This window comes from Euphorbia lathyris, chromosome 7, assembly GCF_963576675.1.
Source record: "Euphorbia lathyris chromosome 7, ddEupLath1.1, whole genome shotgun sequence".
Lineage (NCBI taxonomy): Eukaryota > Viridiplantae > Streptophyta > Magnoliopsida > Malpighiales > Euphorbiaceae > Euphorbia > Euphorbia lathyris.
Window position 1 is genome coordinate 29,990,890 of NC_088916.1, and position 21,858 is coordinate 30,012,747.

Here is a 21,858-nt window from a genome sequence, read left to right on the forward strand (position 1 = left end):
GGAGCAGAATCGAGTGGCAGATGAGGGCCATGAGAAGGCTTTGGACGTCTCTATTTTCTCTTCTCCTCCTGATTTCCTGTTATCTTTGCTTTCTGAAGATATTGTGGGGATTAGCTTTCCTAGACTAATCCAAGATTAATTTGTTGTGGTGTTTGTTTTGTCCTTACTCTCTTTTCCCTACCAAAAAATAAATAACTGGAGCTTATCCCACCTCCATATACCACCCCCCTCATGGGTATAGGATTTTAGGGATAAGACTCGTATCCCTCTCTTATCTCCTCAACCTATCTCTAAAACAAACATGAGATAATTCATCTCAGTTTTTTTATCCCTATCCCTATGTCTTTATCCCCTCTAACAAACAACCCGTTAATGTATTACAAATATAGTTACAAAAAAAAAAAAAACCTATTAAAATGTTGGATGATAAAATTGACCACATATAAGTTGATCACAATTTTTTTATATCGTAGTGTCTCAAATGTTTATTGTGTTACTAACATAGTTACAAATAACCAACAAAATATCTAAAATTGATCTTAATTAAAAATATTAAAATTAAAAAATGTGCGTATCCCAAAATAAAACAACGAAGAGCTTTGGATGTCCACATCCAAATGACAATAATATGGATAACGAAATGAAAAATCCATAGTGAAGAAAACATAGTGATTAATAGCAGTTGGTGAGGAATGGGGCCTTTCTCCCAATGCCTGCCGTCCATCCTTGAATTGATTTTTCTATCTTCAACCCTTGACCATGCTTGACCATGAAAACTTCCAATTCCCATTATTCAATTGCTTCATATCCAAAATCAAATCTTCTTTATTAATTGTGACAAGATTATCAAAATAATAAATTACATGAAGCTAAGTTTTTGACTTTGTCCTGTGATTTCGAAAAGTTACAAATTTCTAGATGAAACTCCACCTTCCACATTCTCAAGTCAGGAATAAACTCAAAAACTTCAAGGGTCAAACCCAAAGCTGAAATAGGAGGTTATGTTTCATTAATGTGATGGCTGACTTGACTGGGAGGGAGTTAGTATAATAACTGCTTCAAAAAGGCTGCTAATTTACAACATTCAGTTATGAGTCAATACATACCCTAAACCTTCCATGATTCTCCCTCTTTTGCGCGGCTAACATCGGCCACGAAGATGCTACCCGAATCACACCATCCGCTCAGCACATCAGTGTTCGAACACTGCAGCACGCAAATAGGTTAGTAGCCATTTGTGTGTGTGTGCGCGCGCAAGCGAGTTCGATAGAAATGAATACCTTAGTGAAGCCAAGCCAATTTGAATCTCCTCTAAATGAAAAAACCTTTTCAGTCTTTTCCCAATTTCCACAGAACACCTGTAATTATTCTATTCTAGTATAAGTACTATCACATTAAGTAATTGTTGCAGAAAATCAATCACATGTAAGCATGACATATGTTACTCCATATATATATATATACATATATATATATATCTGACCCACGCTAATTAATTATCCCATGACTCCCCATCACCCCTTTTTCCAGCATATCACATGAATGCTAACCCCATTTCATATTCTTATTCTATGCCATGATTTGTCACTTTGACCCCCATATTTCAATTTTGGCACATCCAACTCCTCTACTTTAATTTTTCTCAAATTTTACCATTGCTTCAATTTTGTAACTGTCTTTGAATTTCAGAACCGTCAATGAAAGGTAACCCCAAAAACTTAAGTACAAGGGGGCCAAATTTGAAGTAGAGGGGCAGGCCTAAATGACCAATTATGCAAAATATAGGGGGGCCAATTTGACGCCCAATATTAATTTTTTGCCGAGGTCTATACATCAAAGTTTTATTGATGATCTCCTTGAATGGTTCAAGCATCTAGTGTAAAAGAAGAATATTTGATGAAAATTTCAACTGAAATTCAATAAAGGTTTATCCAAAAGTAACTGATAATTGTACTAAGAGTAAAAGACGCAATCCTGAGATAGGCTAAATTGAAACTGAAGAACAGTAAGCATAGTTACTAAAGGCGCAAGTAGGAGGTCCTAGAGCCTAGGCGCAGGGTACAGGCACGCGCCTAAGCGACACAAGGCACACCAAAGAAATATATAAAATTATAAAATAACAACAATTAACATTTCTAAAATGCAACAAATAGTCAAATACGACATCATATCCAATTATCCATAATCTTAATAACTTGTAGCATGAAATACATTCCAAATAAACTATTAACTCTTCCATAATCATAATTCATACTAATAGATTCTAATCTAAATAATAAAGTTCAACCAAATCCTAAGTTAACAACTACCTTTTGGCTTCTCAGGCAATATGCATGAAGCCTAGCGCCTTTTATGCCCCTTTGATAACTATGACAATAAGTGCCGAATGCGAGATTAAAAGTATTAAGCAGAAGACACATGCAAAAAATAAGGTGAGCTTAATATACTTGCAAGGTAATCACCTCATAATCGACCCCTTGAATATACATGTACTTCGGGTCCAACGATGAAAATGCAAGTCCAGTTATCTGTGATATCAGTAAAAGAGAAAAATTAATTAAGCTGCAATATAAGAAAACCTAAAGAGAGACAAGTGTCAAGACAGGAGCTTCAGTAAAAGGAGTAAGTATCCATGTATGTGAGCTAAATCTCAAAATTCTCCCTGGTTAATTTATACAATATGGTAAGATAAGCTAAAGTAAAATAAAATCTCATCTTTTAGTCTTGATATTCTATTAGGTTCTTTTGTATATTGGGGAGAAAAAAATAACATATAAAAATACAAAGGCTAATCACATAAATATGAACCAGAATGATATGTTTTAACGATGCAAGAAAACTAAAGAGGATAGACACATTTTCAGTAATTTGTTTTGTGCCCAACCAGGAAAACTCTTGCTATAATGTAAGACAGATGTATAATTGTAGATATTAGTAACTATGGAGTAAATTATAAACCAATTCAAAAGAACCAGGTCAGGTCTAATAAAGAATTTCCAATTAATAAGAAATCATCATATGCTGCTTTTCTTATCCAGTTATATTGCATTCTGATATTGAGCTCATAATCTCTATTGGCCATCAATCAACAATAGTTCTCACATGACATCTGACTCATGAGGTTTGTAGGGTACACTAAGAATCAAACTCGAGACCTAGCTTAACTGACTAGAGGCCCTTGTTACTCAATGCAACCTTAATTAGTAGGGTTCAATAAATAGGAGTATATGAGCAGCTAATTCAAAAGAACAAAAAGGATACATACAACTTCAGTTTTCATCATAGCAATGAACAAACATGTCCATATAACCCTACAGCCTACAAAAATAGGTCAATGCTAACTTCATAAAATATTTAAACAGAAGTGTTCTAAACTAACTTAAGGAAGCAGTATGACTTCCATTTATGCACTTCGAGCACGTATTATGAGTTTCTCTAGTGAAGATGGTTACACAAATTATGCCTTTGATATTCAGTATCTGATCAGTCTTCACATTTATGCAAATTCGCTCAGAACTAATATGTCTTTGAATGTTCAAAATTGTTTTATATATATATATATATATATATATATATATATATCAAGAAAGAAAACTACAACTAAGAATTCAAGAGAGGGAGTTAAAATATGAACTGACCTCATACTTCGAACAGTTAATCCATCTCGAAAGTGCTGCCCATCTACAGTCGATACATAAGTACTAATTAGATCTCATTCTGTTCAATGTGGAATACATAATAAGATCATCCCATGTTCTTTATGTCCGTCCATTTTCACTAGGAAAAAACAACACTATAGGAGATTAACACAACCCACTAAGCAGTGGAATAGGTACCTTTTGCTTAACATGCAAATTATCCTAAACATAAATCATCATTACCAACCCTGAACCTTAACCCTAAAAACACTTGGCCTTTAAAAGTATCTCTTTTAGTCCCTCAAGCGAATGTCCATTAGTTCTGCCATTGAATATAAAAATATAAGTAAAATGGAAAATCTCCTCTTATAACCACATCCCTTGAGGTTTGATCCTTAAAACACTTGCACCATTGTGTTTTTTAAAAAGTTTTTACTTTTAGCCCTTGACGTTTGGAAGAAAACTTTAGTGCTTGTACGTCCTTCAATAAATTTAGCATTATTTCTATTCTCATTAAGCTTTCTAGCTTAATAAAAAAAAAAAGGGCGGCCCGGTCGCATTACGCGTCCCCGCTGAGCGAGGGTCCGGGGAGGGGTCCCACCACAAGGGTGTATTGGGGGCAAGCCTTCCCTTGCCAATTTAATTGGCAAGAGGCCGCTCCTAAGACTCGAACCCGTGACCTCTGGTCACACGGCAACAACGTTTTTACCGTTGCGCCAAGGCTCGCCCGCTTTCTAGCTTAATATAAGTACATATTTCATTCTAATAACTCGCAAGTTATATAAGAATATCTAATAAATTTAGCATTATTTCTATTCTCACTTATAGTAATTAATCAACAACACCAAACCAAATACACCCCTTGTGCTCAACTTATATTAAAGTGCCATATACTTTGGTTTGATATTATTAACAATAAATAATTACTTATATTAGTCTAAAAGTTTAACCATAGAAAAATTTATCTATTCACTCAAAATTACCTCTTTCAAAGCTAAAAAAAACACAATGACAATAGATAATGACAAATTTTTCAGAAATATGTATATTGCAAGATGGTATACCATGGTTCTGCACTAAGCCCATTTCTTTTTTCCGTCGTTAGGGATGAACTAACAAGTTCACTTCAAGATGGTATACCATGGTGCATGTTGTTTGCAGATGATATTGTGTTGGTTGATGAGACGAAAGAAGGCGTGGAGAGGAAGTTGGAACTATGGAGACAAACTTTAGAATCTAGAGGCTTTAAGTTGAGCCGAAGTAAGACGGAATATTTGGAGTGTAAGTTTAGCGGCGATAGGAGTAGGGAGGCAGAGACAATCACGCTAGATGGGAGAGTTGTTCAGGCATCAGATTGCTTCCGGTATTTAGGATCTATTATCCAAACGGATGGAGAAGTAGATGGAGATGTTGCTCACAGGATTAAATCTGGGTGGGCGAAGTGGAAGAGTGCTATGGGTTTTCTTTGTGACCCCGACATGCCTAATAGATTGAAGGAAAAATTCTACTGCACGGCAATCAGACCAGCATTGTTATATGGTACGGAGTGTTGCGCAGTGAAACACTGTCACTTATGCGTATGTTGAGATGGATGTGTGGTCATACGAGAAAGGATCGGGTGAGTAATGAAATAATTAGGACAAAAGTAGGGGCTACATCTATTGAGAATAAAATGAGGGAAAACCGACTAAGGTGGTTTGGCCATGTAAGACGAAGAGCGCTTGATGCGCCGGTTAGGAGGACTGAAGAGTGGCAAAGGGATGTAGTGGTGAGGGGTAGGGGAAGACCTAAGCAAACTTGGAGAAGGGTGATCGAGAGTGATATGAGTTTATTGGGGATTGAGGAAAATATGGTAGTGGATAGGACAGAGTGGAGGGAGAGAATTTGTGTCGCTGACACGACTTGATTTCACGGGTTTTATATGATGGTTCATGTTAGCCGACCCTGAATCATTTCGGGACTAAGGCTTTGTTGTTGTTGTTGTTGTTGTATGTATATTGCAAAGTAACCGAATATCAACACAAGGAATAAACTGTGACATTATCAGATAATTTCAATAAATAAATAGTGACCAACCTGCGAGGATCATATATGGTCACGGAACGATCAGCACCACCCACTGCGATATTACCAGTAGAGGAACTGCAGACAGCATAGAAATTATCACCGAGAGAACCACAAATTCGTTGTAGACAACCCCCATTTTCTTTCATTCTCAAGTCCCATATTGTTAACTGCAGTATTCCATGAGTTAACATGGGATATATTATATATCCAAGAAATGAGAAACTTGGGATATAAGATACTAAACAAACAGTACCTGGCACCCCTCAGCTATGGCTAAAATTGAACTTTCATCCCCATGGCATGAATTCTGCAAAAAGCTCAACGAGGACGGATACCAGAGTCTGCAAAATAGTCAAATTAGAGATGTGTAATGAGAAAATCCAGTCTATAATTTTTTTTCCTGTATTACAGGTATCTCCATATAGATATTTCAATCAACACAGTTTAAGGGCTGGCTAAATTTCAGTCCAACTCCAAAGATAAATTATGTAGACTTAATATCCAACCATACAATAAATATGGAACCAAATTAGGTAAAATTGAAATGAAAGAGTTCCTATCATAGGCTTTTAATTAGTCAAAACACACAAGTCCCAATCACAGAATGGATGATCAAATACTCTACCTTGCATGCAAGCTTATAGAAATACGGAAACCACCATGAAGAATATGCAGATGGACAAAAATATGGCACCTTGATCATAATAAGAGCACCTTCCTACAAGCTTAATCCAGTATTTGTCTCCATGTATGCCTGTGGAATGTGATAGAGAACGAGCTATTCTAGGGGGTGAGCTGGCAGTCTAGGGGAGATTTCGGTTATAAGTTAGTAAGGGAGGGAAGCCTGGGGCAGGTTGTTTTGTGTATTTTTCTGCTGTTAGCAGGGGTCTGCTCTAGAGTAGAGAGGGAAGTATAAGTTTCCTGTGGGGTTTTTCTACCTTGTTCTTCCTTCCATTTTTGGTTCAATCAATACAATATATCCTTCAGCTATTGTTCCATTGCTTATTGAGTGTTCTTAGTGCTTTACATGGTTTGTTTCCATCAGCCTGGCTGATCATTGACTTTATTTGAAATAAAAAGGAGAAGAGAGAAGTAAGATTACGTGTTTAAAGTTCGTAAGTGAATATCTTGATCATAGACATCAATGGTTTTGCAGAAGTTACGAGCTACTGCTGCCTGTACGCAGAAGATATCAAGGAAGAAAGCAAAAATCAGAAAGAGGAAAAAACTTCAACTACATGCATAAGGCCAAACCTTGAGATAGAAAATCACATCTAGTAAAAATTTGTACAGAAAGGTAACTGTACATGAACCCATGGTAAAAACTAAAAAATTTAATATTAAAATAATCCACTAAAAGCAGTTACAAACTTGCAGAAATTTCAACATCTATCCTTACCAATGTAATGATAAAAAAAGTGTCTAAGTAACCCTTTACAAATTGCTACTATCATTGCTTGAAATATACTTTTAAAGTGGAATTAAAAGAATAATGCAACCCAATGAAGAAAATTGTGAGCAATTGCAATACGAGCAATTTTATTACCCAAATATCTCACCCTCAAGTTTATCTATCATCTGGGAGACAATACCAGCACAATATTTTACACATTCAGTCACATAGCTTCAGTGGTAGTATCCTGTTGATTTAATGATACAGATCCAAAAGATATTTGAAATGGCTAAACGGAATATCTACCAGTTTAATAAATTTTACTAGAAAAGCCAAGTACCATTGACCATTGTCTTGGACTGAAACAGAGCCCTGCCCAGCTACCTTCTCCTACACCTGAGTCCCTTGGTAATACTGAATATGTGAGCCTATCAATATCTGAAAATTTCAGAAGACACATTATAAATGCAGCTCAATTAATGGAAAGTGCAAGTGTTAAAGAGAACCAAAAGGAAGACAAGTACTATAGACATGACATGGTCTTATAAAGTATACAGTATTTTCAATAGGCACACATTTATAGGTACTCCAAACCAGAAACCTTATCTCATACATAAAATTAATAGACAAAAAAATTTTAAAACTTTCCAAGGCTTAAAAATCAAAAGTTAGGAGTTCAATCCCCTCCAAATGTCATTGGGTTAGTTATTGTTAAAGAGAAGGAAAGGATTATTGTTTGGGTTATTGCTTGGCTGCCTTTTGCAGAGGCTCTACTTAGTAGAGAGGGACATTTCTCCTGTGGATTAGAGGGTTAGCTCAATCCATTTTATCCTTGTTCATCTTTATTTCCTTTTCCATTTCAATAGTATTGTAAGCTGTGACTAGTAAGCTCTATCAGTATACCAATATTTCTCCTTTATATTCCCATCTCTATGTTTGAGCCCTCTATCAATGGATGCATAAGCTTATGATTGTCCATTTGACTACTTTTAGCATGAAAGCAATGTGTGCCACTAGAACATGGTTACTTACTAGACTACAATCACCACAATTGATATAAGAACTTAAGCTGGCAAGAGCAAATATAGAATTTTCTTGAATTCTGTGTTAGCATCCACCTTGCAAATAAACAAAAGAGCTGATGTTGACCGTGTGCGATCCCAAGTTCCTAACTTCAATTCTATCTGGGTGAAGTATGCAGTAACCAAAGTTTCCAAGTCATAAAATATAACCTTAGACATAAAAATATAGAAATTACCCGCATGTCCCCTTCTTAGATATTCTCGTCACATGATTACGCATAGGGAAAGTATTTAAGGCACCACAAACAAAGCAAAAATAAATAGGTCATTACCTTTACCATTGCTATCTAATTTTGAGACAATAAGATGACCATAACAATCTACACTTCCCAACACCAAGTATCCAGGGCCTGCACATAATTTGGTAAAACCAGAGGCTTCGTTACAATTGCACGCCTTCTACAGCTACAAAACCGTAGTTCAAAGCATAATGTCTGCAAGGACAGAATAGGTTATGATCTTTCAATTACTTACTTTCAGTTTCACAGAGCACTATACTTTGTATCTCTGAACGATGTGGGCAACGATTAACTACTGAAGAGTCCATGACCTTTAAGATAGACAAAAAAAATGATAAAACCAAAACCACATCAAAAAACGAGAGCAATCATCCAAGCTGAGAAAACCAAACTGCATTAGCATAGTTAAGTACTTAGGTAACGAGAAAAATACCTCTGTTTGTACAGGGATAAGGAGGCTTTCTTTCCCTTTACTAACAGAAAAATCTTCCATCGAAATCTATTTAAAGAAGAAGATAATTAGCTCAGCTAGCTAATTTTAACAGTTACATGCTGAAGATCTGATTCATGACAGAAAAATAATAGTCTAAAACCAGTGGCAGAAACAGACACTCACAGCAAGAAAACTTGGACTTCTCATAGCATTATGAAGGTGGAAATATAAAAAGAAAATTATAAGGAAAGAGAAAACGAAGTTCAGGTTAAAAAAAAAAAACCAAAGTTCACACTTCTAATAGTCGTTCCAGAGGCACTTGACTAGTAAATTTTCAAAACTTGCCCTATCAGATTGAGCATAACAACTATGAGAGTACAACTAAATCTGCCTAATGCTTGCTAGCAAGGAATTCCAACCTTTAATTGGGTTTAAAACTAGAAAAAGATAACTAAGTCCAGGGTCTTAAGCTCTTATTATACTCAATTTCTATATATATAAAAAAAAAAAACAAAAGCAACAAAAATTGAATAAGTATAGAGTTAAATGGGAAACCTGGAGCTTATAGACGTGTGAACCAGAAGCCATGTAGAGCCAACAAGAAGAAGAATCCTCATTAACCTGAATGAAGAATCAATAAAGCATGCATTGAATAGAAGAATAGAGGTAGAAGTAGCAGGAGAAGAGAAGGATTGAGAGAAGAGAAGGAGGTACATGGAGGGAAAGGCGCGTAGGCTGGATATTACCAGGGGAAGGATTCTCAATCAAAGATGACGGAACTATTGCCTTTCTCAGGCTTCTTGCCTCCAACATCTTAAAGTTTCAATATTTCTTTATCTTCAGTGGTTGGTTTCTGCCGTGGCCGGAAAATTAGAGAGAAGAGCTTCGCTTGCTTTGCTACTCAATCTCAATGCCTACATTTTTCAGCGCCCAACAGGCAACACTCAAGTAGGGGGGGAGCAAAACCTTACCGATAACTGAAATTAGCAAATCAAACCGAGTATGATATGAAGTCGGTTCGGTTCGTAAACCGATTGACCCGTTTATTACAGGATTATCAATAATTTGATTTGTCCAACCCACGGTTAATTGGGATAAAGGTTAAATTCGATCTAATGTTTTCGAGAAAGTGTAAATTGGATACTAATATGCGAAATAGTATAAATTTATCCTTAAAATTTTCAAACAAAATCGATTTTATCTTTATTTAATAGAAATTTAAACGAAATGGTTTGACAGTTATTTGACTATCATATTGGATTTTGCAAATAAAGTTATTGATAAATTAAAACAATTTCGTACATTATTTGTTTTCACAATGCCCTGTGGTGGGAACCAAACCTACTAGTCTAGGCATTGGATGGGAACAAACTCGTAACTAACTTCTCGGAATAACCTATAACTCTAAATCAATATTGTATAGTAATGAATCAAGAAAGCTTAGTTAGTCTGAAGTAAAAATAGACACACATCTATTTGTTACAGAACAAAATGTAACGCCAGGCTTACACTAAGGTCTAGCGTATGAACATATTGATCACGCTTAAAAAAGTGAAATAGAACTTCCCTTTTTAGACTTATTATATTAAGCATGGCCTTTAAGTCGTGCTATCAAAAGTTGTTTTTCAAAAGTTGACCAAAACAGGGGATTTTCAACCCAATCAAGCGTTTTCCACCCACTTTAGTTTGGGAGAGAGAGAGAGGGAGCTAATGTTCCCAGTCGAGCAGCTTCAAACCTTGCACTTCTACTTCTACTCTTCGCCCCCCGCCCCGAAAGTGACGTACATCATAGGGCCCATTCGCTTCGCACGCGGGAAGGCAAGGAAGTTAGGTTCATCAGACCGCGACAGAATGGAGTAGTCGCGACACAAAGTTCCTTACCTTAGCTAGATCTCGCTGATGCCACCGGTAGGTAGGCGGCGGATGTGTGCCATTTGGAATTGTCGTTCGCACACCTGTCCCAATGGAAGAATGAGAGATCCATTCCCCTGCGGATCATGGCCTTACCACTCGTTCCCCAATGGCCAATGAGGGATTCAGTATTACAGTTCATATTCGTTTGCGATGCGCCGTTGGATTGGACACGTGTTATATTTACCATATAAAATATTTTAGACACTTTAACAAAAAAGAAAAAATTGTGATATAACATTAAATATATATGATTGATGTTTAAAATGTCATTGAAATAACAGTCAAAATTTCGATAACATAGCAATATTAATTTTGATTAGGGACATTCTAGGAAATGACAGGCCTTTAAATAATCATATGCTAGTATTTATTAACTGTAGGTCTATATTCTTTGTTACTTTAAATAATCATATGCTAGTATTTATTGACTGTAAGTCTATATTCTTTGTTACTTAATTTCAGCATCAGTAAGTATTATTTATATATAATTCATCGTTATTTATTATAATTATAATTATTTTATACATAATTTATCATTCTTTATATATATTTCATCATTATTTATTATTATGTATATATATTATTTATAATTTATCATTCTTTATTATAATTATAATTATTATATATAATTTATTATTTCAGTAGTATGTTTTTTCTTAAGGAAATTATTTCAGTAGTATTTAGTTCAGTAGAATTCAATTTAGTTATTTAACTCTGTGAATCTACAGTGTTAGTAATTATTGACTATAACTCCAGAATCTACAGTCTTGAATTTCACAGCAATGTGGATCCAATTGAAAACTTGATTAAGTAATTCATGTGAATTTGATCCCAACAACAATACTGGTTCATCCAGATTAGAGTGAAGATTAATGGTCGAACATTAACTTTAAATATGAACAGACTCGGCACACCAAAATATTTCCATGAAAAGCTTTTTCTTGAAAGCGGAAGTGGGATGAATGGTAGAAAGCGAGGACCATGGAGTTTCAGGTGGAAATTCAAATTCTCATATCCCAATAACCCATCGTCTGTTAGTGAATATCAGTCAAATCCCACTAAAGAATTCTAATAAACTTTCCATAAATGAGCCTAGTATCTCACAGACATTATTCATCCTGGTTCGATTTCAACTCCTCACTATAATTTTCCTTTACTGGCATCACATTTTGTCTTAAAATTAATGTGGAATGATATTCATCTGCCTTTAAAAACAAGTATACATTACTGAATACATATTTCTGGAAAGGGTTTACAAATAACAATTAACAAATAAATACTTCAGATGAGAAACAAGGCTAATTCTGACCAAGAATATTTGTAAGCTTGAGCATGATACAGTCCACAAAGTCCCAAGTGTCAATTCAAATGCTCCTTGAGGTCGAGATTCAGACAAAGGAATAGCCTGTCAACAACAATCTTATATCTGCCATTTCATAAAAATAAAATTTCCTGGTAGATGATTTCTCCATTAACGTGGAAGCATAGCTTGTGTAACAGCCACATAATCGCCCAACCCTACAGAATAAATAAACCAGACTTTCTCCAGATGACAACTATAACTAACAGTGACATATATTGGCACACATTAAAATAAAGCTACTATGACTTACAAAAAACACTATTTCAGGTTACATTCAGAGATAGGCCCTCAGATCTCATAGCTTTTAAAAGATCATCTGTGGTATTAATGCAAATGGATTTCATCAAAAGCCTTCTCTTGCCACGAAATGAACACACACACACACACAAGGATAGATAGATAGATAGATAGATATGTAGAAAGAGAGAGAGAAAGAAAGAAAGATGCAATCGAAGGCTGTTGATGAAAGACCATTCAACCACTCAAAAGTGTATATGTATCCATCATTGGGCCCCTCTTATGCATACAATTTTGCATAACTACTGAGATAGAGGACGATTTTACTAACTTCGAATATAATATACTAATCAGTTCAAATCAAGATACTGATAGAAGACCATTGCTTTCATCAACTATTTGATAGTATCTCACTAATTATGATGAAGTTTGTCATTCTCCAGAAACAGATGCATGATCAAAATACTTCCCAAGCAAAAGGAGAGATCTTGAAGAAAAAACAATGAAACTGTTCATAAACATTTTCACCAATAAGGTGAAAACCAAGTTGAGAAATTCATTTCATCACATGAAGAAATGATTAATTAACTAATTAAGCCCTCAGATATCTTAGACAAAAGAATTCATAGTTGGTGAAGATTGTTTTCCATGGACAGCCTCAAGAACCTTCCACATGGAAATGCTACCAAACCACCACCACCAGTGTAAACAATAATAATAATAATAATAATAATAATAACAAGAAATTGCTGATGATGATGATGAAGTAGTAGTAGTAGAAGAAGAAGAAGAAGAAGATGTTGCACTGGTGATAAGGGGGCAGCAATAGATTAAAGAGGCACACACAGAAAACCAGAGTCACCACTCTATAAGATAGATATCATCATTGGGCAAACAAAATACCTTATGCCAACACAATATGATACAAACTATACCTATGTACTTCGAGAAGTTATTGCTCATTCAGACACAGCCATCTGGATTCAGAAACATGTATACTAAAAAATGATGAATGGGAGGTATACAAAAAAATTTAACAGAAAACTGGTTACTAGGTGAACAGAGATTAGAAAAAGTAAAAATAAATCTTTGGCCCATTAACACAAACAAATCTTAAAACGTAATAGCTACATGAGGTTCGTAAGAGTAAGCTTACATTGCTTGCTTAGCTTTATCACTAAATCAGAACCGCCATGGCAGTCCAGAAACTTTAAAGTATCGCATAATTTTCAAAAAAATAGATTAGTTCACTATAAAACTTCACAGCTTAAATATGCATACAACAATTAGACTAATAAATGCCACTCCATAACAAATGTTTCAAAAACAACATAAACTCAAAATAAAATAAACAATAGCAACATTATGTCAGCACTCGCACAGATAAATCCATCAAGGATTATATAGAATTTCCCATGAAAGAGCCCAGATTACTAACTTAAGATTCAAAAAATAACTCAAAAATGAAGCAAAACCAGTGTCAAAACAACGCTTTCTAGGGTAGCATTTCCATCAAAGTAAGAAATTTGCTGCACATGCAAGAATAAACATTCGTAAAGATACCATGCAAGACAAATGTGCCAGTGCAAACACCATTGCAAATAGGATCGGAATAAAACAACTTCAGTGAGAAAAAAGGTACTGCAGAAAATAAAATAGTTATGAAATTTGTTCAAAAAATGATAAAAAAAAAAACAATTTCAATTTAGGTGAAATCTTCGAGCTTCCATCCATCACATAAAACCCAGAGACCAAAAACTCAAGAAACAAACATGCAAGAACAAGTAGAGCTAAGAGCAAAAAAAGATTAAGAAAAGAAGTTAAAAAAGCCCTCAGATCTCATAGCTTAAACCAATCATTCACGGTATTAGAGCAAATGGAGTCCACCAATATGCCTTCATGAAACACCACACTGCACATAGTATGAATATGTATATGTATATTTATATGAATAAAGATGAAACAGAGAGGAAGTGGAAGTGGTGCTGGAGGCGGAGGTTAGGCGAATGTGGTGGTAAGTGAAGGCAAACGTTGAAGGAAACACCCATCTGCGACCGTTCAAAGCGATATTGTGCATCATCAAATTTAATATAAAAAAAACGAAAATAATTTGAAGCATAAAACCTAAAATCCGAAACCCTAATATCCGAGAACGCAATTTACAAAGAAAAATGATCTCATCCAAATCACAGGAAAGGCAGAAAGAGAAAAAGAGAAATCCATGGGTAGTGGAAGCGATAGTAGGGTTTAGTGGAAGAGAAATGGTGGATACATATATAGAGATCTGAAATGGCAGATATACCCTTGTGAATATCTGGATACAAATTAGGGTACGATGTGATCCGTTATAATCCATGTGATGCCGTGGGCTTAGGGTGATTACAATTGACATTATAAAGTTAAGCCCAAAAATTTATGGGAAATTTACATATATTTTAAAAATTATCTAATTTTTTTTTTTGGTAAACAAGGAAAGGAAAAACAAAACGAAACAAGCACAACTTAGCCTGGGATCAGCCTAGGAAAGCTGACCACGATCCTGTCTTCAAGCAGAAGGGGTAAGAGAAAGGAAGGAGGACTAGAAAGAATGGAGACACCCAGCATCCTCTCATGGCCAGCAGCAGCCAGGCGGTCCGCCATGCGGTTTTGCTCTCTGTAAATATGTCTGAACTCAACAGATTCAAAATCGGAGACAAGCCACCTAATGGCTTTAATAAGGTTTTGGCTAATAAAACAGATAACATGATTGTCGGAGATCATATCAATGGCCTCCTTATTATCAGACTCCACTGAGAGCCTCTTGACACCCAGACTCTTGGCAAGCTTAATCCCAGAGAGGATACCCCACAGCTCCGCCGAGAAGGATGAACCCATACCAATGTTATGAGAGAAACCAGACATCCAGGCACCCCCTCCATCCCTTAAAACCCCTCCGGCCGCAATTCTCCCACTAGCCAGACAAGAACCATATGTATTGAGCTTCACCACCCCTTCTTTGGGCCTACACCAACCGACAAGACGCTCCTCCTTATTCTGAGAAGCTCTAACCAAAGAATCCCCTTTAAAACTTTCAATAACTGAAGAGAGCTTCCTCGAGAAAAACTCAGGTAAGTTATGAACATACATCTCCTTACCACCAAAGATTTCTTCATTTCTCCACTTCCATATTTGGTGACAAATGATAGCAAAGATAACCTCCCCATGCTCAACCTTAGCCAGAAGCTTCCCACTCACCCCAGATTGGAACCAATCAGCCTCAGGATAGGCAAGGAAGGACGGAAGAATGTGAGGAGGAAGGACTTCCTTCCAAACCTTCATACTTTTAGAACAATCCCTCAGAGCATGGCAAAGGGACTCAACATGGCCAGAACACCTACTACAAGCACCAGAGATAGCAAGATGCCTTCTGTGCCTATCGACATTGGTCAGCAATCTGTCTTTCATTCCCAGCCAAATGAAGCTCCTGATTCTGTAAGGGATCTTCAAAGCCCAAATGGACTTCCAAGAAAAGGAGGGCTGATCGGACCCATTACAAGAGAAGGCTTCAAAAGCAGACTTACAAGAATACATACCATTATTGGAAAGCGCCCAACAGTGCTTGTCCATATCTTCCTCCTGAGTACTAACCTTGACTCCCCTGATCTTAAGGAGAATATCCAGACCAAAGAAGGACTCAAACATAGGCCACTTCCAATCACCCTCAGAGTCAACCACATCCGCAATCCTCCAATGGTGGATACTGGAAGGCGGGGGAACGCAACAGATATCTATAAGAGGTCTATCCCCAATCCAGGAGTCATACCAAAAACTGATAGATTTGCCATTCCCCACATCCAGACCAACGCCTGAACAGAACTCAGCAAAGACAGCACTAAGACCTTTCCAAGTAAAAGAGCAATTAGCAACCCTATCTTTCGGACCACCAAAGATCTTATCCTTTCTGTATTTACCACGAAGCAGCCGAACCCAAAGAGAAGAGGGAGACTGCCACATACGCCAAAGGAGCTTCATCAAAAGGACTTTATTATTATCCTTAGCCTGTCTTATACCGAGCCCTCCCATAGATTTAGGCTGGCAAACCTCCTTCTAGGGAACCAGGTGGATTTTCTTCCCTTCTCTAGACTCCCCCCAAAGAAAGCGCCGATTAATCTTGTCAAGGTCATTAAGAACCGGCACGGGCAGATTACAGGCCTGCATGATATGATTCGGAGCTGCACAATTGACAGACTGAATTAAGGTAAGGCGCCCAGCAAAGGAGAGAGAATTAGCTTTCCAGCTAGCACATAACCCATTTGTCCTATCCAGAATCTCCTTAAAAGAGGCTTTGGTCACTCTTTCACAATGGAGCTGAACCCCCAAATACTTCCCCAAGGATTGGGTAAGAGGAATACCCGACAAATCGCTAAGCCTCTTACAAACACTTCTATCCATATTTTTAGAACAAAGCATTCGAGACTTATGGATGTTAATCTTTTGACCAGAGGCAGCACAGAAATTATCCAGAATATTCATGATAACACCAATTTGCTCCTCATTCCCATCCACAAACAGCATCACATCATCTGCAAAAAACAAATGGGAAATAGGAGGGCAAAACCTATTAATAGACACAGGATGAAGGGAGCCGTTATCCACCGCTTCTTGAATAAGGAGGGCCAGCCGCTCCATAGCTATCACGAAGAGAAAAGGGCTCATCGGATCCCCTTGCCTAATACCCCTAGACGGAGAGAATTCCTCAGACATATCCCCATTAATCAGGACTTGGAAGACAGGAGAAGAGATACAATCTTCAATTAGCTTCCTCCAGTTCTCAGGGATTCCCACTCTATATAAGCTATCTATAAGAAAGCTCCAATTTAAGCGATCATATGCTTTCTCCAAATCGAGCTTAAGGGCCACAATCCCTTTCTTGCCTTTCTTAACTTTCATAGAATGAATCATCTCCTGGGCGACAACCACATTATCCATCATTTGCCTACCAGGGACGAAGCTCCCCTAGTTCTGACTAATAACCCCAGGAAGGATAATCCGAAGACGATTGGCTATAATCTTTGTGACCGCTTTATAAATAACATTACAAAGACTGATAGGCCGCATTTGCAAAAAAGAAGAGGGTTTCTCAACTTTAGGGATCAGGACGAGGAGAGTTTTATTAACCAGACTGATGTCAATGGAACCCCCAAACACCCCAAGGATAAAGTTGAACACACCATCCTTGACCGTATCCCAGTGTTTATGGTAAAAACACGCAGGAATACCATCGATCCCAGGAGCTTTAGTAGCCCCAATGCTAGAGAAGGCGATCTCAATATCTTTAATGCTAATAGGGCGAAAAGCTTCGACCCTAACATCCTCCTGTAACCTAGGAAAGGAAATCCTGGAATGAGCTCTGCTCAGATCCACCTCTTCAGCTTCAAAGAGGTTCTTATAGAAATCGAGAGCAAGGCGGCGAATGATTTCCTCCTCATAAATCCAATCACCATTGGAGTCTTTAATAGCGTCGATTCGATTCCTCTTCCTCCTGATAATAGTTGAAAGATGAAAGAATCTAGTATTCCGGTCACCATCCTTAATCCAAGCTTTTCTAGACTTCTGGAACCAGAGGAGCTCCTCCTGTCTAAGAACCGCTTCCAATTCATTCTGGAGTGCTCTAAGCTGGCAACTCAAACTGTGGTCGAAACGAGCCTCCAAACAACGCTGAAGCCCTTCCATCCTGTTCAACAACTTATTCTTCCTTCGGACAATATGTCCAAAGATGTTTTTATTCCATCCAACCACCTCCCTTTTGAACTCCTCTGCTGCCAGGAGAACATCAGAATGCGGTTGCCAATTATCCTTAACAAAGTCACCAAAACCAGGATGGGCATCCCAAGCAACAAGGTACCTAAAGGCCCATTCCCTTTCAGCTCATTACTCTTAACCAATTTAACCAGAATAGGACAATGGTCAGAGTGCCGGAAAGGAAGATTCAGCACATATAAATCAGGAAATCTGTAAAGAGCAGCCATATTCACATAAGCTTTATCCAGTCTTACAAACACACTATTCCTTTTCCAAGTGAATTTATGACCAGCGGCCCCCAAATCAGACAGCCCACAACGGTCCATATCCTGCTTATGATTAAGGCATCGGTTAACATAATGATTGCCCCCCCCCTCTTTGATCACTCAAGAGGGCAATATCGTTAAAGTCCCCAGCAACAATCCACGCATCCACCATGCTAGTGCTAATGGAATACAACAGCTCCCAAAGGCGTTTACGGTTAGAAAGAACCGGATCAGCATAAACAAAAGTCACATAGAAGGGGTTACTGCCAGGATAACAAACCTTGCTATGGATACACTGTCTATCAAGATTAATAATATCAATCCTAATTCGATTAGGCTTCCAAAACAGCCAAATCCCCCCAGCCCTACCAGTAGCCTCAGATCTGATACAACTCCAAGACTTAAATTTACTCACCACCTCATCAGCCTTGACTCCACTAATCTTAGTTTCGAGAAGGGCAAAACAAGAGGGATTAAACTGCTTGATAAGGTCGTTTACATGAATGCAGGTAGCCTTACTAGCCGCACCCCTAACATTCCAAATGCAAAAGTCCATCAGAAAAGAGGAAATTGGCCCAGACCCAAACCTTAAGCAAGGTATTTATTAGGGGCTCCTGAGAGCCTAGAGGAAGAGCCCGCAGGTCCCCTCTTATCCCAAGAACCCAAAGAATTCTGGCTCTTTTTGGGGTTAACTTTAGGCTTCTTCAAACTCACCTTGTTAACACCCATAGCTTCCACAGGAGGGCACTCCACAGGGGATTTAGAATTACTGACTTTACAGGTTGTTGCTCCACCTCTAGGGCCCATAACAAGGGAATCACTCTTAGAAGAGCTGGGATCAAAAAGAGGGTTGAAAGAGTCCCCCAAGGCGGAATCCTGCTCAGCAGAAACCAGGCTAGGCAACTCCAAATTCTCATTAGATAAAGCATTATCCTGACTTACATCAAGGGCCAAGACCCCAAATCTCGACCCAGAACCAGAAGTAGAAACAACCTCAGCACCAATCCTTAAATCAGGGGGCCTAACCTTGACTTCAGGGTTAATCTGTAAAGCGTTTAACTTCTTACTAATATCGGAGCTCTGGTTACGAATAGAAGCAACCTGAGGCTTCCGTCTCACCGTCCTTTTGGCCAGCATCCAAGGACCAAAATTCTTCTCTTCCATCTGAGGCTCAGCTCTACCTCTAACAGGTTCCACCAACTCATCGACCGCCTTCCATCTTCTAGGGCATCCTTCAAAGGTATGACCAAACATACCACATTCAAAACAAATATTGTGAATCCCTTCATATTCAATATGAAAGACTTTATTCCGGATCATAAACTTAGACAGAAGAGGCTTAGCCAAATCAATATCAATACAGACCCTGGCAAACTTGCCTCTCTCTGCCCCAACAGTGGTTTTATCAACATGGTGGACTTTACCGACAAGACCACCAATTTTGTTTAGAAATCTTTCATTATAATATTCTAAGGGCAGACCTGGAAATCTAACCCAGGTAAGAATTCTATTCAGAGAACAGTCATAAGGGTCAAAGTTTGGGACACAAGGTCTCAAGGCCAACACATGATTGGATATAATATACGGGCCACCATTGACAATTCTATTATAATCCTCAGCCTTAGTGAACTTGACTACATAATAGTCATTCTCCAGGTCAGTAATGGTGACCTTCCCTTTCCCTGCCCATTGGGCTTGAATCCTCTGAGCAAAATATTTAAAACTTATTCTTTTACCTAGAACGGTAACAATTAAGGACAGCTTCCATTTTGCCCTTAGGACACGTTTGTCCTCCGAAGACAGACGGATCATCGGACAAAGGGGGTCATCTCTCATCCCTTCTTCTTCGGTATCCGAGTCAGACAACTCAGCCTCAGAAGCCTCCTCATTACTGACGTCTTCCACCATAGGGTCCTCCTCAATTACTCCTAAAACTTTGTCTCTCCATGATGACTTCCCAGGACTAACCCTATCAGTAGGAATAATCTCGGGAACCATCGAAGCAACCGGATTCCCTCCTCCTCTTCCATCCTCCTCAAACATAACCTCAAAATCCTTTTCGGACTGCACAACGCGCGCGGCCAGCGGGGCAGGAGCTGCTTGCTTGCCAAGGCCCGCAAGCGCTGCCTGCGACACCGATGCGGCAGGCTCATGCACAGGCACCGGCCCCTGCACACGAGCAGGCAGATCCATGGCACTGGACCCACCGCGGCTCCCTATCTCAATCCCGCCCCATCAACCTCTATACTCCCCTCCCTAACCCTACGCTCCATAGATGGATCCAACACAACCTCCCCGACAACCGCCTTAGCCCCTGCCGAATCCGACTCCACGCCACCCTTCCAAGCCGGCCGATCACGATCCATTGAACGGTCCCGAACCCTAACTCCGCTCACCCGCCGATCAGGCTCCGCACCATCCGATCTCCCCATACTTATCGCCAACACCTCACCCGCCCCCAGATCCGCGGCCAGCAACCTTCCATCACCCCGATCGGCCGTCCCTTGCCCCGATCCGCTGTCCCCATCCACCAGCGCCGACCCCGCCCTAGATCGCCCTCTCTCACGTTCTCTCGCCCCTTTCGTCATTTTCATTTTTCACCTTATAATTTCTCTCGCCCTAGATCTTAAAAATTATCTAATAATTATGTCAATTTATTATTTTAAATTATATCAAATTAATTAATATATTTTAAAAATTAAAGTTATAAATTATAATCTAAAAATATATTTTAAATTTTATATTTATTAATTGGAGTTAAAAATAAATAAATTAGAGTTATATATAGATAATAATAATACATTCATAATTAAGTTTGATAATCTAATTTAGTTGTAATTTTATAGCTAATTATGATATTCATGTAAAACGTCTAAAATTTGTTCCAAAAACATCATCACTAATAAATCCATTTTTTATAAATTACAAATGTCATTGAGTCTTATTTCGAGGAGGTATTATCTTTTACTCTCTTTTTTTATTTAATTAGTGTTATAAAGATATTCGTATATGATACTTCTAGAGATTATTTCATGGAATAATTTATGAGAAATTTATGTAAATGTACTTTTGAAAAACTATCTAATAATTATGTCAATTTATTATTTTAAATTATATCAAATTAATTAATATATTTTAAAAATTAAAGTAATATATGATAAAGTTATTCGTATATGATACTTCTAGAGATTATTTCATGGAATAATTTATGAGAAATTTATGTAAATGTACTTTTGAAAAACTATCTAGTAATTATGTCAATTTATTATTTTAAATTATATAGATAATAATAATAATACATTCAGAATTGAGTTTGATAATCTAATTTAGTTGTAATTTTATAGTTAACTAGAAAGATACCCTTGCTTCGCTTCGAGAAAGCAATAACATATTAATTTTTATTAAATTGATTTTTATTTTAACCACTTGAACCACGTGATTAGTA

At 37.7% G+C, this 21,858-nt stretch overlaps 1 protein-coding gene across 9 annotated transcripts; it reads right to left on the reverse strand.

The window, feature by feature from the left end:
- Positions 1–432: 432 nt before the first annotated feature.
- LOC136200790 (uncharacterized) lies at positions 433–9,835 on the reverse strand. Of its 9 annotated transcripts, none has more exons than XR_010673515.1 (15): positions 9,567–9,835; positions 9,408–9,473; positions 8,853–8,918; positions 8,655–8,730; positions 8,453–8,530; positions 8,217–8,282; positions 7,439–7,536; positions 6,808–6,881; positions 5,959–6,046; positions 5,715–5,872; positions 3,639–3,681; positions 2,463–2,528; positions 1,281–1,369; positions 1,107–1,206; positions 433–800 (listed from the first exon to the last, which is right to left on the reverse strand). XR_010673515.1 is itself a non-coding variant. In XM_065991237.1 (15 exons), the coding sequence occupies exons 1-14, from the start codon at positions 9,663–9,665 to the stop codon at positions 1,108–1,110; spliced, it is 1,155 nt and encodes a 384-aa protein (XP_065847309.1). In that variant the 5' UTR covers positions 9,666–9,834; the 3' UTR covers positions 433–800; position 1,107. The 9 variants fall into 9 exon arrangements, 6 of the variants coding, with proteins under 6 accessions (XP_065847309.1, XP_065847307.1, XP_065847311.1 ...); XR_010673514.1 differs by having other exon boundaries at positions 433–986; XM_065991237.1 differs by having other exon boundaries at positions 1,281–1,358; positions 9,567–9,834.
- Between the last annotated feature and the right edge of the window lie 12,023 nt (positions 9,836–21,858).

Coding starts and splice junctions, on each gene's coding strand:
- LOC136200790 (XM_065991237.1), bottom strand. CDS start 9,665: ATGTTGGAGGCAAGAAGCCTGAGAAAGGCAATAGTTCCGTCATCTTTG. Junction 8,731..8,852: donor TTATCCCTGTACAAACAGAG/GTATTTTTCTCG, acceptor TCTATCTTAAAG/GTCATGGACTCTTCAGTAGT. Junction 6,882..7,438: donor GTCCAAGACAATGGTCAATG/GTACTTGGCTTT, acceptor TTCTGCGTACAG/GCAGCAGTAGCTCGTAACTT.